General features: G+C 38.6%; 1 protein-coding gene across 1 annotated transcript in view; it reads left to right on the forward strand.

Annotated features, from left to right (window-relative positions):
- The window catches only part of SLC16A10 (solute carrier family 16 member 10), a 104,809-nt gene extending 90,415 nt beyond the window's left edge, over positions 1-14,394 (forward strand). The window contains exons 4-6 of the mRNA XM_081139816.1: positions 3,105-3,248; positions 11,248-11,476; positions 13,396-14,394. Of these exons, the coding sequence (XP_080995942.1) occupies positions 3,105-3,248; positions 11,248-11,476; positions 13,396-13,583 (561 nt within the window). The 3' untranslated portion in view covers positions 13,584-14,394. The remainder of the gene's footprint in view (positions 1-3,104; positions 3,249-11,247; positions 11,477-13,395) is intronic.
- The last annotated feature ends 1,237 nt before the right edge of the window (positions 14,395-15,631 follow it).

Genomic DNA, 15,631 nt, shown 5'->3' on the forward strand with positions numbered 1-15,631 from the left:
TATGGAATTTAAAAAATTTTAATAGCCACATTTTATTTTTACTCCCTTTTTTATTGAATTTATTGGGTGACACTGGTTAACAAAATTATATAGGTTTCAAGTGCACAATTCTGCAACACATCATCTGTACACTCTATTGTGTGTTTACCACCTCAAGTCTCCTTCCATCACCATTTATTCCCCCATACCCTCCTCCACCTCCCCCACTCCTGTCCCCATATTTTAAAAAGTAAAAAACTAACAATATGAAATTAGTTTCATAATATATTTTATTTAACCAATACAGCCAAAATACTATTGCAACATGGAATCATTATTTTTGAATTATTGAGGTATTTTGCATGCCTTTTTCCCCACTAAGCTTTCTATATTTGCTGTGTGTTTTACACTTACAGTATATCTCAGTTCGACTAGCCACATTTTAAGTGCTCAATAGCCCAGGCCATATTGGACAACACAGTGTTAATTAACATGGTGAATATAAGGAGGCAGCTGAGGGTGAACCTGCAGTAGCAAAGTAGGAAGGTTTTCTATGTCAAACCAAGAATTTGAGCTTTACCCTGAAGGTATGAGAGCCATAAAAGGATCCTAGGCAGATAAGTGTTATTTTTATTTTTATCTGTTTTTTGGTACCCCAAGTGGGACTTGAAGAGAAGTGTATTTTTAATATTGAACTTAATCTGGTGATTTCAGAAAATATAGGTTAGAGATTTAGGAGTGGGGGCTCAAGCAAGAAGCATTGTTAGAAGGCTGTTGTAGTGGTCCAGGTGAGGAGTGGTAAGAACCCGAACTGAAACACTGGGGAATGTGGGTCAAAGGGAGTGTGTGACAGAGATTTAGAGGTAAAACCATAAGAATTCGGTGGTGACTGTTGGACTTGAAGAGAGGGAGGGAGTAATCTAGGATAGTTACCAGGTTTCTACCTTGGGTAGTTGGGCCAGTAGTAGTAGTGTTAGCTGACATGGAGGGAGAGCAGGTTGTGAGGGGCGATGAGTTCAGCATGGGGCATGTTGACTTTGTGGTACCTTTGTCACAGGCAGGTAGATATGTTCAGTTTGACATGAAAGAGTTTACTCAAGGGTATGTGTAGACTTAGAAGCTATAAAGGCTGGGTAGGAACATAATTCTTAAGGTGCCAATGAAAACTTTAGGCAGTAACAAGAAGAGGGTGTAAGGCTGAGGTAATCAAGGGCAGCTTTATAGAAAATGTGGGATTTAAGCAGAGTCTTAAAGAATGGATAGAATTTAGGAAGTCAAAGAAGGTAGAGGAGGGAGCAGAAATGTAGAGAGGTGAGAATGTTTCGGACACTGAATATACCCATCCTGCTGGGCCAGATGGATTAGGACTGAGATCAAAGCTAGCCTAATGCAGTTTACAGACATGTTTTGTTTGGCTTGCATGGGTGGGGCTGGATCATGCAGTGTTTTAAATTTAGTTAGGTGCTAACATTTCCACATAAAAATCCAGATTTCTGAGGTCCCTTTTAAAAGAAAAGGGGGCTAGGAGGTAGATTGGCAATACTGGTGGTCCTATGTGGTAATAATCAACTGTGTGCTCCCCCTCTCCAGTAGCCTATTTTATGTGCTTTGCCTGAGTCCTATAGGCATTTGAGCATTCTACTTCTGAGTCAAGGATCAGTAGGGAACGAAGGTACAAAGATAGACTGGTGACAGATTAAGGAGGGCTTTTAATGCCAAACTAAGGGTTATAAATGTAGGCAGCGGGCAACTGGTGAATAAGAGGTTGATGAGATTAAAGCCATATTTAGGAGGATTATTCTGGACCAGTGTGAAAATACAGGAGGAGGACAGTTACCAGTTTTGAAAGGGAAAAGACAGATGTGATGCTTTTGGCATAACCAAGTGGGCTTAAAAATGTGAAATGGAAGTTTCTTAAGGAGATGTCATCCAGAAAGGCTGCTAGTGCCACATGAGAACCATCTGGGCCTTTGAACTTGCTGGGAAATCTGCTGTGTAGGTTTCCGAATTCAGGCCAGTGTTTGGTGTAGGGGGACAGTGAGTCTGTTTGAAACAGCTGTTTGTGTTTGTTATAACATCTCAGTAGGATTACAGACATGCTTTTTTTCCTTGTCATGAGCACAGATAGGTGATCACTAAGAAAATGGAAGTGCTAAGAAAGGTGTGGCAAACTGTGATACTCAGGGGCTGTGGGAGCAGAGCTTGCGGTGGGTGCTAAGCTGGGTGTTGTCACCCAGTATCACACCTGTCTGATCACACTGCCTTCTTAGACATTGTCAGGCTGTTGGTTTACAGTCCTTGTTCTAAGTAGACTGTAAATGAAAGGAAAGGCCCCTTTAAAATAATTAGACTAAAATTAATATCTGATCAATATTAATTGTGTGCCAGGTACTTTTCTAAGTTCTTTATACAGATATTTATTCATCACAACTGCCCTCTTGAAGTACTGTTGCTATCTCCATTTACCATCAAGGAGACTGAGGTTCTAGTGGTTAAGAGCTTACCCAGGGTCACAAGGCTGATAAGGAATGGAACCAAGACTTGAATCCAAGCAGTGTCTCTGGAGGCGTTTCTTTTAAGCACTATGTTAAACTGACTCTGTATTTTTATTTGCTCTAATGTCACAGAAATAGGCAAATTCACAGGTAGAGAACCTTATGCTTTTATCCTGGAAGCTCCAGTACAACTTAATTCAGAGGTGTCAGTTTGGGTCAGGCTCTCCCAGGGGAGATGAAACTCCAGAACTGATCCTTAAACTGCCTTTCAGGGGAGGAGATAATGTGCTGGATCCATGGGTGACCTTGAGAGAGCAAGGTTGTGTGCCGTGTTCAAAAGGCTGTTCTCTTCCTTTAGCCGACGGATCGATGTTAACTTATAAAGCGTGTGTTCGTTACCCTGTACTAAAAATTTAAAAAGACCTCATAAAAATTCTTATTCCTTTCATGTACGCTAAAGCATGTTAGCTTTTCTTCATGTTCTCGCAGAGCACATTTTATAGATATTTGAATTTGGAAAGGGATGAGAGTCCATAACATTGTAGAGACCCTAAGGCATTTGTACAGTGCCTAAAACTTGTCAAGTTTTCCTACCGTATTTAGTGTGGCTTCCTTCTCTTTGGTCTACAGGTGAAATATGTGAACGACAGGTTTCAAGATGAAAGCAATAAGGAGGTGGTTCTCATGTGCATTGGCATCACTTCGGGAGTTGGACGGCTGCTCTTCGGCCGGCTTGCCGACTATGTGCCTGGCGTGAAGAAGGTTTACCTACAGGTACTCTCTTCAGTCCTTTCCCCCGCAAAGTTATTTTGTGGCCTGCTGACTCATTTATGTATTTATTTGCTCAGAGTCTTCTGTAAAATGAGGAATATTTTCTAGAATCTAACTTCTACAGCAGTTTTTCAAGGGCAAAGTCAGTTACGAGTTTTGGGTTTTCAACATGAAAAATTGGTGATCAAACAGCAACCTTCTTTGCTTTGTTGTGGAGCTCCACCTAACCAAAATGTGTTTTGCCCATTATTCTAAGAAGAGTGGCTTTGGCATAGTTCTTATAGTCATATGCCTTTTGCAATATCTTGTGAAATTCAGGGTGTGCGTGTTTGTCTTTGAGCTTCCTTATTGCAAATTGCCTTCTGGTTGTTGTGGAGTACACACTAAACAAATGCTAATTCTAAGAGCATATGGGCCTTATTTGACAAACATTTACGTGACTCCTCCATGCCAGACACCGTGTTAAATGCTGCAGATGAAACATGGTCTGTGTCCTCAATTAATGGCTAATGGTCTCATGGGGAGACAGATAACAGTGCTACAGCACAGAGGAATAATGGGTATGCTAGATGGGTGCCATAGCAACATTGGCATAAAGCTTCTGAATTACTAGTGAGGGTCTGAGCAGGCCTCCTAGGCTGGCGGAGCGTTAAGCGGTGAGTAGTAGACAGATAAGGAAGGACAGAGAAGGGTGTATCAAGCAGAGGAAAGAAACCACATGTGCAAAGAGGTGCAGGTGTGACAAAGTATATTATGTCTGGGAAACTGAATGTTTGAAGACTGATCATGGTCAGTTGAATAAATGGAAATGTGGACAACTTTGCCCAGAAGCTTGGCTGTGGAAGGAAGGTAAAGGAGAGCCAAAAAGGGGACTGGGGTTGGGGATTGAGCATGTCTGCTCATTATATAGAGGAGAGGCAGTATTTGAGCAGGAGCCCCTTGAAGGAGAGGTGGGATCTGGGCACAGGAGAATGGAAAAGGCATAAATAAAGTAACTTGCTATGTATGGATGTGAAAGTTGGACAGTGAAGAAGGTGGATAGGAAAAAAATGGATTCATTTGAAATATGCTGTTAGCAGAAAGCTCTACGGATACCCTGGGCCACTAGAAAGATAAACAAATGGGTCCTAGAGCAAATTAAGCCTGAAACATAGCTGGAGGCAAAAATGACAAAACTGAAACTGGTACTTTGGAGACATCATGAGAAGACAGGGTTCTTTGGAAAAGATAACAATGCTGGGAAAAATAGAAGGCAGCAGGAAAAGAGGAAGACCAAATATGAGATGGACTGACTCCATAAAAGAAGCCATAGGCATGAGTCTACAGGAGCTGAGCAGGGCTGTTGAGGACAGGGCATTGCGGACATCACTCGTTCACAGGGTCACCAAGAATGAGAGCCTGAAGGAGAGGTGGGATGTAACACACACACACAAAAGAACTTTCGTTAATTGATGTGAAGTAATAACCACCACCACATATTGAGCCCTTCCACATGCATTATCTCCTTTACTCCTCACCCCACCCTTTGAGGAAGGTGGTGTTATTACCACTTATAAATGCTACCTCACTGTGTGTGTGTGTAGGTCCAGGCAGACAGTCACAGGAAGGAGTCTGGTCATACAGCTAGAAGGAAGTGTGGGAGAGTGCTGCTTTTTAAAGTACTTATTGTACTCTGATCATCCCCCATTTATTAATACCTAATTGTGGATATCCCTGTCAAACATTTAGCAGAATATTTGGTCTTGTTCTCAAGTGTCAAGGGAGCCCTCTAATGGACATTTATTGAAACTGTATAAATATATAAAAAAATTTTAAAAAGCTTCCTGCTTTCACCTGTTATATCCCAGCTTCATGGGGCTATTATAGTTCTCTCCTCTCCCTGTCCCTTGAAGCCACTTCTGAGTAGCAGCCGGGCACAGAACACACTTTATAACCTCTCACAGGGTTAATTTTTGGTCAGAGTCAGGAAAACACAGGCTCTGGAGTGAGACATGAGCTCACACCAGTCTTGCCAATGCTTTGTTTCCAGACTGGCAGAGGGCTGTGGAGAGGATTCATGGTGACATCTTATATAAAGTGCTGGGTCAGAGTGGATAATTAATACATCCTTGCTTATATTATGTTTTCTTTTTTCAAATTATGAGAAAGTTACAGAGGTAGTAGAAGTGAGACAGCTGGGCTGCGTAGGCTCATGAAACAATTTACAGAAGCAAAAGAAGGGCCCTTGGAACTCAGGAGAGAGAAAGGCAAAGGTAATATGCCTGGGGGACAAATAGGAGGAAGGGAAAGGTGCTTGTGCGCTCCCAAGAGGAAGAGCACCAATTTTTTGTTTGTTTTTTTGGTGTGTGTTTTGGTTAACCCTCACTGGAGAGTATTTTTTTCATCGATTTTTAGAGAGAGTGGAAGGGAGGGAAAGAGGAGGAAGGGAGGGGAGAGAGAGAGAGAGAGAAAGAAATATCGATGTGAGACACACATCCATCAGTTGCCTCCTGCATACCCCCCATTCGGGGCTGGGGATTGAACCTGCAACCCAGGTGTGTGCCCTTGACTGGGACTCGGACCCAGGAGCCTTTGGTGCACAGGCTGACACTCTAACGACTGAGCACACTGGCCAGGGCACAGCGCCAATGTTTTAACATTCTATTAAATACCGAGGCAGGTCGGATTTTGAACAGGTCTCAAGAAAGGAGACCTTGGTTATCCTGAACTGGAGACTTCGTCATAGGCAACAAAGAGTTTAGGAGTACATCTCACACTTTTGCTTAAGAGTTCTGAATTTAAACTTCCATCAAGGTCCTGGGTTGCAGGTGTTTTTAGCCTAAGGGTTAAACCCTGAGTGGAGAGAGAACTGAATTGAATGGCATTATATAGAATAATAATGGTTAAAGAAAACCTTTGCAAAGGGTCCCAGGGTATAGACTTTAATGGGAAGAGAAAAGGCTATGTTCTGGTATTTTTTTACCATCTTTCTTGACTTCGCAGGCCTGTCTTTCTAGTTGCCATTAAATTACTACATATTTGTGTCTTTACTATGTAACTGTTTCAGAAGTATGAGAGTGTATCAAAGGTTTGGAAGTTATAACTCCTTAATGAGGGAATTGAAAACAGATTCAGATCACTTTCCCATTGTGTCATATTTCTGTGTGACATGGGCATATTGAAGCCTGGACATCATATCCATTGATGTAAAGTAGACAGACCCAAACAGCACGTGGGTGTGCATAGGAAAGGCCTAGGAGAATGCAAACCACATTGGTATCCAGATGGGGCAAGTGGGCATGGGCTGAGATAAGAGGGGGTTGAAGGTAGGCTTTCGTATATCACTGCATACATTCTTCTAAGGTTTGAATTTTGTTTAAAAAAATGGATTCATGAGTTACTTTTGTAAGTTAGAAAATTTTTTGGTAATTTAGAAAAATTAATCACTTTCATATCCATCTTGTGTAAGCTTCCTCTTCTGGTTGAGGTAGGAATAACTAACTGATCAGCGTTGTCCAGTTTTTGTTCCATTTTACATTTTCTTAAAGATACCTTGAGCTAATGGTATGTGTTTTACCAACAAGCTATTTCCAAAATATTATCCAACTACTTACAATTCCCCATCCTGCATAAAGAATAAGACTATGAGGCCCTCTCTTCTCAGCAAGGCTGTGGCACTGGGGCCAGTTCCTCCATCAGGCAGAAATGGTGGTACTCGTGCTGTGGAGAAAGTTGAACAGACTCCCTGGGAAGCACTTAGAAAGGACTGTAGCCTCTGTGTGCTTTAGAAGAAGCCAGCCTGAACGCTTCCCTTTACTTCGTGATGGACCAGCAGGTGTCTGCTGCCAGCTGCTTTCTACCCTGAGTTCCTAGCCAGAGGCTCTGAAAGTCAGGAAACTTTCTATTGCATAAATTCATAGGAGGAACAATTGAATCTAACTGGCTGATTTTGTGTCTGCCTCTGAAAATGCCTTCTGCTTATTCAGGTGCAGTTCATTTATCCCCTTGACCTATACTTAGATTCCTGAGCAAAAGTGAAACTGACATTTCTCTAAGAATGCTCTCTGTGATAGAAATGGGGACGGTAATGGCAACAACAACTAAAAATTTGTTCTTGGGTATATAACCTAAATCAAGCAGGGAGTTACTCTTCTAGTGCCTGTAATATTATGATAGAAGATATTTCCATGGATGGTTTTAAGAAAACAAAAGCAAAAAAGATACCTCAACTGTCAATGCCTTATTAAATGTCAGTGCTAGAGCCCAGAAGAGAATTAGAGACCTTTGAATCCCTTATTTAAATCTAATCAGAGCTGCTGTGTTTGAGGAAAACAGACCCCCTCCCCCCCAAAAAAGATTGCATGTAATACTAAATTTATTCATCTTTTAAATTCTGGGGCCTAGTATGTACAGATCAGTATTTCATATATGGATCAATATTTATTTTGGGAAGTCATGAGGAAGTACTGAACCTCCCAAAAGAACAGTTTGCTAAACCTTGCCATGTATTCCTTGTGGCTTAAATATCCCTGCATATGAGGATATAATAAATATATCCTTACCAGCTTGGCCTATTTACCTCCTAAATGAACTGCATTTTGGATAGTGACACCTGCTGGGAAAGAGCATCATTTCTCACTACTATAGTGACAAAAAAGGTAGAAACAGCTAGTTAGAGAAATGCTGAAGAGTAAATGTGTAAATTTCTATAACTCAGTTCTTAAAGAAAACCAAGAAATTTTACTTTAAAATAACAGTGAACAATTTTAATTTGACAGTTGTTACTAAAATTTAACAAATTTAAATAACTAACAATTATTGTCAAATAATTGAAAAAGAATATAAATTAATATAGTTTGAATTGAGAAAAGGAGAATTTGCAGTCAGGTAAAGTATTAAGAAGAAATATGCTCAAAACACATATAGTAATAAATATGAAACTCTTCAGTGAATGATTTCTTATAAAACTGACCAAAGAACAAAAACTTGAAGGAGCCAACAGTGGACAGAAAAATCAGGATAACTACCAAAAGTAAAGTGCCTGGGTCTCATGTAACATAAATCGGTCTAAGAAACATTCATTTATTGAGCAAAGTTCACTTTGTGCCAAGTAGTATATAGGCTTTCAACAGTCCACTCTTGCTCTCATATCTTGGAAAGATTTGTGCTGAACAAAATAGTAAAAGAATAGGAAGTACATTCAAAGAAAAAATATATATTCCTAAAGCTAACCTAGTATAATTACATTGGTGTGGTTGGGAATGTTTGGTCTATGGCTTTACCAACTAAACCTGTTGAATCTGGCCCCATAGTGTCCTAAAGATTTATTCTAGATTCTCTGGAATTTGTGATGATATGTTTTTAAGAGTCAAGTGACTTTCCATGTTGATCTCCTTTTATGTTTGTAGGTAGAATTAAAAATGTATAATTAAGAATACTAGGGTTTTTCTGGTTAGTTTTTTCAGTAAAAAAAACTCCTTAAACCTTTATCTACTTGTTAATTTCAAACCACTTTCTACATTTTGATTTATCTTTTGACCTCTTTTTATATCGATGGAAAGCATCAGGAAGTGTTTACTTCAGGTTACAGAGAGCTAGAACCTGGTCTCCGAGCCTTAGTTCTTTCCAGCCTACCCTGCATACCCAGTAACTACACACCACTAATAAATTATGCTTGTGCTTTCATAAAATTTGGGTTGGGTTTGAGAATAAGATTTTTAAGTAGAAAATTTTAAAATCAGGACAATGGGGAGACTGTGTTCTTTAGAAAATGTGAAGTGCCAGACTCGTTTTTCAAATAGACAACTCAGAGTCTAAACTGATTATAATTCTACCATAAAGCCATATTTTAGTAATGAAGAAGAAAATGTTACTCGGCTATATGGTATGAGTACCAAAAATAGACTAACCTGGAATTGGAAACCTTTTTCAAGAGCGTGTTTCTTACCGTGGGGTCAGTGGGCCACTTCTGCTGAAGTCACCCCAGGGGCTGTGGTCACATGACTAAGCCTCTCCCAGCATCACTATCTTCATCTGTAAAATGGGGATTACATTAGCACCCACCTCATAAAGTTGTTACTAGGATCAACATCTAAAGTTCTTAGAACAATGCTTGGCATTTAAAAAGCACTAAATAAATGATAGTTGCTATTATATATGAATGCTTTTTAAAAAATCTGATGCTATTTAAAACATTCTGCTGATTGTCCAGTTTTAGTCTGTTCTTTGCCTAAAAAAGTTACTGAGTTGTCTGTTTCTTCTTTTTTTTTTATACCCATCATACTTTGAATATACAACTATGGCAACATTTAGAACACTTCATGTACACTTATTTACATGTTCATCTCCTCAACTCAAGGGTAGGAAAAAGTCTTATTTACATAACACAGGAGCCACCAAATGGCAGGAAAATTAGGTGTTTGATTTTATTGACCACTCAAATAGAAGCGTTCAGTGTCTCAGAATATTTCTCAACTTTAACTCTAGGATACTTAAATAGGGTGCATCTGCAGTGTATCCCCAGAAGACATCATGTTTGAAAATATTACTTGATGATAATAATTATACTGATTTACACAACAAAGTAATAAAATTGGATTACCTAAATTAGTTCTTAGAATGTTATTGTAGACTATGTTTACTGTTTTCATTACATATTATGCATCATGTTTCCTATGACAATTAAAACTTAATTGGAATTTGAATAATCAAAATTCAGTATATATTCATATAATACATATCAAATCATAGTTACTTATTTTAATCTCTCTCACTTGGTCTGAATAGGCTCATTATGTCTGGAATATTAGCAGGCAATACATTCTATATTGATTATTTAAATATCTAAACCTTATATCCCCATAACTGAGCTTCTCAAAACTGGAAGCTCTAGGATGTGAAAAACTGATTTTGTTGGCCTATTTTCATTTTGCAAAGGACTAGTGCCAGTAAAGTATATATAATTTCAAAGGTAAAATTTAAAAATAAAAAAATTTATTTTATCGATTTTTAGAGAGAAAACCATCAGGTTGTTGTTCTACTTATTTATGCATTTATTGGTTGATTCCTGTATGTGCCCTGACCAGGGATCGAACCCACAACCTTGGCATAGAGGGATGATACTCTAACTGACCCTAGAGTTAAGGTTGAGAAATATTCTGAGACATTGAACACTTTCATTTCAGTGGTCACTAGAATCAAACACCTAATTTTCCTGCCATTTGGTGGCTCCTGTGCTATGTGAATAAGACTTGTTCCTACCCTTGAGTTGTGGGGAGATGAACATGTAAATAACATGTTCATGGAGATGAACATGACTGAGCTACCCGGCCAGGACTAAGAATCAAATGTTTGATGAATGAATTTGAGCAGATATTCAAAGAGCTAGTATTTATTATTGAGCCTTGACCAGGTACAAGATCCGTAAACCTTATAAATATCTAGTTCAAAGGTGACTAGTACAGATTCTGACCTCAAAGAGCTTATAGGCTGGAAGGGAAAATAAGTAGGTGTATAAAAATAGTTACTTTCTTCTTGTCCCTTAATGCAGCGATTTTCATCTGGTGGGCAGCAAGAGGCACACAGGTGTGCCACAAGAATTTTTAAAACATGCACTACCTGACTATTTAGTCAGGGGCACTGACCTCTTTTCCCTTAGATTGTCAAATAAAAAGACGACAACAGCCAACACAACAATAGTCGTCCTGTGTGAATGAATCAAACTTATACCTATTTTTGTCAGATCTGCAAAAAATGTATTTTTTAGTGTGCCGCAGAATTTTTAGTAATTAGTTTATGTGTGCCGTGAGATGAAAAAGGTTGAAAATCGCTGCCATAATGGAAATATTGTGCTAGTGGAACTTGGGAGATGATTACAGGAGTTGATTATATATATATAAAATCAGAGGTAATGGGGCTGGGGAGGCGACTAACCAATAACTACTGAAGAATTCTAAACATGTTGCTCAGTAATTGTAAAAGTCACTTCCTGACAGCAGAGTTGACATTGTGGTGTCTGTCCTAGGTACTCTCCTTTGTCTTCATTGGTCTGATGTCCATGATGATTCCCCTGTGTAGTGTCTTTGGGGCCCTCATAGCTGTCTGTCTCATCATGGGCCTCTTCGATGGATGCTTCATTTCAATTATGGCCCCCATTGCCTTTGAGTTAGTTGGTGCCCAGGATGTTTCCCAAGCAATTGGATTTCTGCTCGGATTCATGTCTATACCCATGACTGTGGGCCCACCTGTTGCAGGTAAATTTAATTATGCTCCAGTAATTATATTAATTCATAGCATTTTTTACTACAGGTCTTAAGTCTCACTTGTCTGTAAAATATATACTTTATTAGTTACTTGTCTTTTGTTTTTGTGTGCTATAAAAACCCAAATACAAAATGTCATATATTGGGTGATTCCATTTATGTGAAATACCCAGAATAGGTAAATCTGTAGAGGCAGAGATTCGATTTGTGGCTGCCAGGGCCGGAGGGAAGGGGGCAAAAGAGCAGCTGCTCAGTGGGAATGGAGTTTCCTTCTGACGTGATGAAAACATTTCGGAACGAGACGGAGGTGGTGGTTGCATCACATTGTGAATGTACTAAATGCCACTAAAGTGGTTAATTTTATGTTATGTGAACTTCACCTTTAGAGATCTTCTGAATGACAGTATGAAGATGTCTTAGGTTCAGTGTTACTTGGATGCCAGTGTGAATTATTATGGTAAGATTTGATAAAATTATGATAAAAATTAAATGTATGGTACTATCATCTGTGTCTGGCACATGAAGGGCTCAGTTAAAGTTCAGCTCAATTCATTCTCATATTCAGAACCCCACATACTTAGCAACTTTGCCAATTGGGAACCTAGTTATGAATCAAGCAAGCAGAGTCACCACTGTGCAAACCAAATAAAATTTGAGTTCTAAAGGTCACAGTTTCCCTGTAGGAGAACCTCCAGTCCTTCCTCTCTCCCCCACTAGTCACACTATTTTTACACCTTACAAGCTTTGTTTTTTAGGGTTTCCAAGTCCACAGTAGATGACAAATAGCACTGTAGTAGGAATGGTGTTTGCTATTAGGCGTAACTGATAACAGACCAAGAATAAAGGAGGTAACAGGAAATTCCCAAAGAAGGCAGAGCAACACAGCAACTGGCAGCACAAAGCCCTGGCTCACCAGGAGGTCCTGAGGAGTCATAGTATTATAGCCAAACAAAATAATTAGCGTTCATAAGGATGAAAGGTTCAGTTATATATTAAATATTCTGATTCAGAAGGTAGGAAAATCTCATAGTTAGATATATTGTATATTTTAGGTTTCCATCCACAATGAATGTACACTTTTTTAATGTGTTGGTACTTAACTGGACAAATCCTCGGGAGAATCAGATATTTAGTATGTTGTGCTCCCTGGACATTTCAGGTACCTGAGTTTGTATAGTAAAAGTTTAAAAAGTTAAAAAACGCTGAGATAGCTAATTAAAATTTGGATTGTTTTAGGAAAATTAGATACAAGGAGTATGCCAAATAACAGTTTTCAGAAGCAGAACCCAAGGATCTATTACGTACCACACATAGATTCTCATATTTTCCTCTCATGTGCTGACAAACATTAGTTATCATCCCAAAATGTATTTAACAACCCTTTTCTTCCTAACTTAGATTTATAATTTTTCATAATTTTGAATTATAATTTTAAATAGTTTCATGTTATTTCATAAACAAAGGTTTGAAATGTAGACATTTTGAGGTGTGTCTGAGAAGTTTCAGCTTGGTGGTCTGTCCATCTCTACACCATGTGTCAGAATGCCCCAAAGGACCTCTGAAGGGTTTTGAGAAAGCCAAAGCTTTGTTGTAAATATTTTTTCCACATAATACCTTGGTATAAAACCCCAGGGGCCAAAACAACAACAACAAAACAAACAAACAAAAAACCCCAGAGGCCTGTAGTCTCTGTCAAGATTAAATATATGAGATCTTTTCCTTTCTCATATCAGAAAAGATTTATATCTCAGACACATTTCCTAAAAAAATGTTTAATCTGAGATGTGTGAACTAGTCCTGCTGAGATGAAGTTATTAGGTTGGAACTAGGCAGGCCATCAGTGTGACTGATCTGAGACCCCCCAAGAGCCCCACTTGTGCTCTCTTGGTGACAGTTTTTTCCCTTCCCAGGGTTACTTCGTGAAAAGCTGGGTTCCTATAACGTGGCCTTCTACCTCGCTGGAATCCCTCCCCTTATTGGAGGTGCTGTCCTTTGTTTTATTCCATGGATCCATAGTAAGAAGCAGAGAGACGTCGATAAAACCGCTGAAGGAGAAAAGATGGAGAAAATGTTGGAGAACCAGAACTCTCTGCTGTGAAGTTCATCTGGACTCTTTAAAAAAGAATCCGACTCTTATTTAATGTCTTCTATACCTCCTCCAGACTGGACTTGCTTTCAGAAGTTTAAGCAAGTTTTCCTTTTATATGAATTGCAAATTTATTTTTTTAATCACATCCTAAGAATAGCACAATAATGGGAAATAGAACACTAATTACTACAAGAACCATTTTCTGCCGCTGAATAGCTGTCTGTTATTTCCATGAGTCTGAGGGCAGAGACTCTGGTCCATGAAAACATGTCAGAAAGTAAAATATTATGAGAATTTGAACCTATCTCAGTAAAAAGCAACTTTGGAAACTGTGAATGCTATTTAGCTTCTACAAATATTTAAAAATACCTCAAGCTATACTTGTAATAGGTTAGGACTAGAAATATTTTTTGTTTTCTGACATGCTGTTTTTAGTTCTGGTATCTATCTCTATTTTAATTTCTCTGCTATTTGGAAACTCTTTACAAAATTTAAGCCTGGATTCTAGATAATGTGAGATCTACCTAAACCTCAAGTCTGGGTTAATTGCTTGCCTGCTGTTAAATAGGCTATGGAATGAAGGTGTTCTGACTGCTCCGGGGTCAGGGATCTTCTTGGAGCAGATGCCAACAGTGATCAGAATCAGTATGTGAGATGAGAAGGATCCTGTTCATAAGGGCAGATCAGTTAAAAATCTGGCATTTCTTCCATTTACGTTTATTCCCTTTGGCTCTGCAGTGTGTTTTACCTGAGTGGCCAGAAACACCCCAAATTTCTGAATTTGTTTAAATTGTAACAATAAAGTAAAATAGAATGAACGAAAGATACTCTGGCAGTTTTAACATAGAATTTTTTTGACTTCTGAATTTGTTAGCACTAGGACCTGATATTTAAACAAAGCTTACTGAGCATGTTGTCAAGTTTCAGTTTCAGGCACAATGGGGGGAAAAAATCTTTGTATTTGTGAAGAAAATATCTATTTCTGATAGACACAGTTGCTCAAATTGGTTTATGAAATTAATGGGTTTTGAAAGGTTAAAAGCATTTATAAAGAGAAACAACTCCTACATTTCCAAAACTTTCTGGCAGAAATTGGTATTCATATATATTTTTCCTAGTGTGTTACCCATTAACATTCCCAGTACTTTTTTTCTATTTGTGCTCAAACAATTGTAAGCAAGCTATTAGAGTTTTAAGGACCTAAATTAAAACCAAAGTCATGTCATGACCCATCCTCCTCTACAAAAAATAGGAACACTTCCCTCATTCCTGAAATTACACTTTAGTACATTTTTTTTCTTATTTAGGTCTTTAAAAATTAATAATATGCAAAGTACATTTAAATCCTAAATATAGATGTATATTAGATCTTCCTCAAATGTAGCTTGTTTACCTGGGAAGAATGTTGTCTCTTTTTCTTTAGAGAGAAAGACGTCAATTTGTTTTTCGACTTTTTTATATGCATTCATTAGTTGGTTCTTGTATGTGCCCTGACTGGGGATCAAACCCACAACCTTGGTGCATCGGGATGACGCTCTAACCAACTGAGCTACCCAGCCAGGGTGAATGCCTTCAGGATCCACCTATTTCTAAATTCTTTGTAAGGAGAGAAAGTTAGTCTATTATCATCCTACTTTACTTTTCAGCTACTAGTGTTTCTGAAAGGCAAAGTGCTTCCATTCCTTGCCTCTAGACAAGGATGGAGGTACCTGGAAAGCATGTGGATTTAGAGTTGATGGGGAGTAGGCAGGTGTGGCACACAGGAGGCTGGAAGGAAGTGAGGCTATTAATTAAGCAGCTTGAAAACCCAGTAACTTTTCCTTTCAGTATCAGCTTTCTTATCTGCAACCTTGAAAGTTCAAAGTGTATAGGCACTAAATGTGTTTATTTTAAATAGGATTTTAAATAATTTTCATTGTGAAGACATTCAGCAACTTACTGTGCCATACACACAGTTGCAACTTATTACTTCCAATACTTCCATATTTCATATTCAGGAGAGTTAGGTAATTTGTTGTCTGGAAGGCTCTGTTGCAAAAAATAAGTAAATAGAAAAC

This window comes from Miniopterus schreibersii (assembly GCF_964146895.1).
Source record: "Miniopterus schreibersii genome assembly, chromosome: 6".
Classification (NCBI taxonomy): domain Eukaryota; kingdom Metazoa; phylum Chordata; class Mammalia; order Chiroptera; family Miniopteridae; genus Miniopterus; species Miniopterus schreibersii.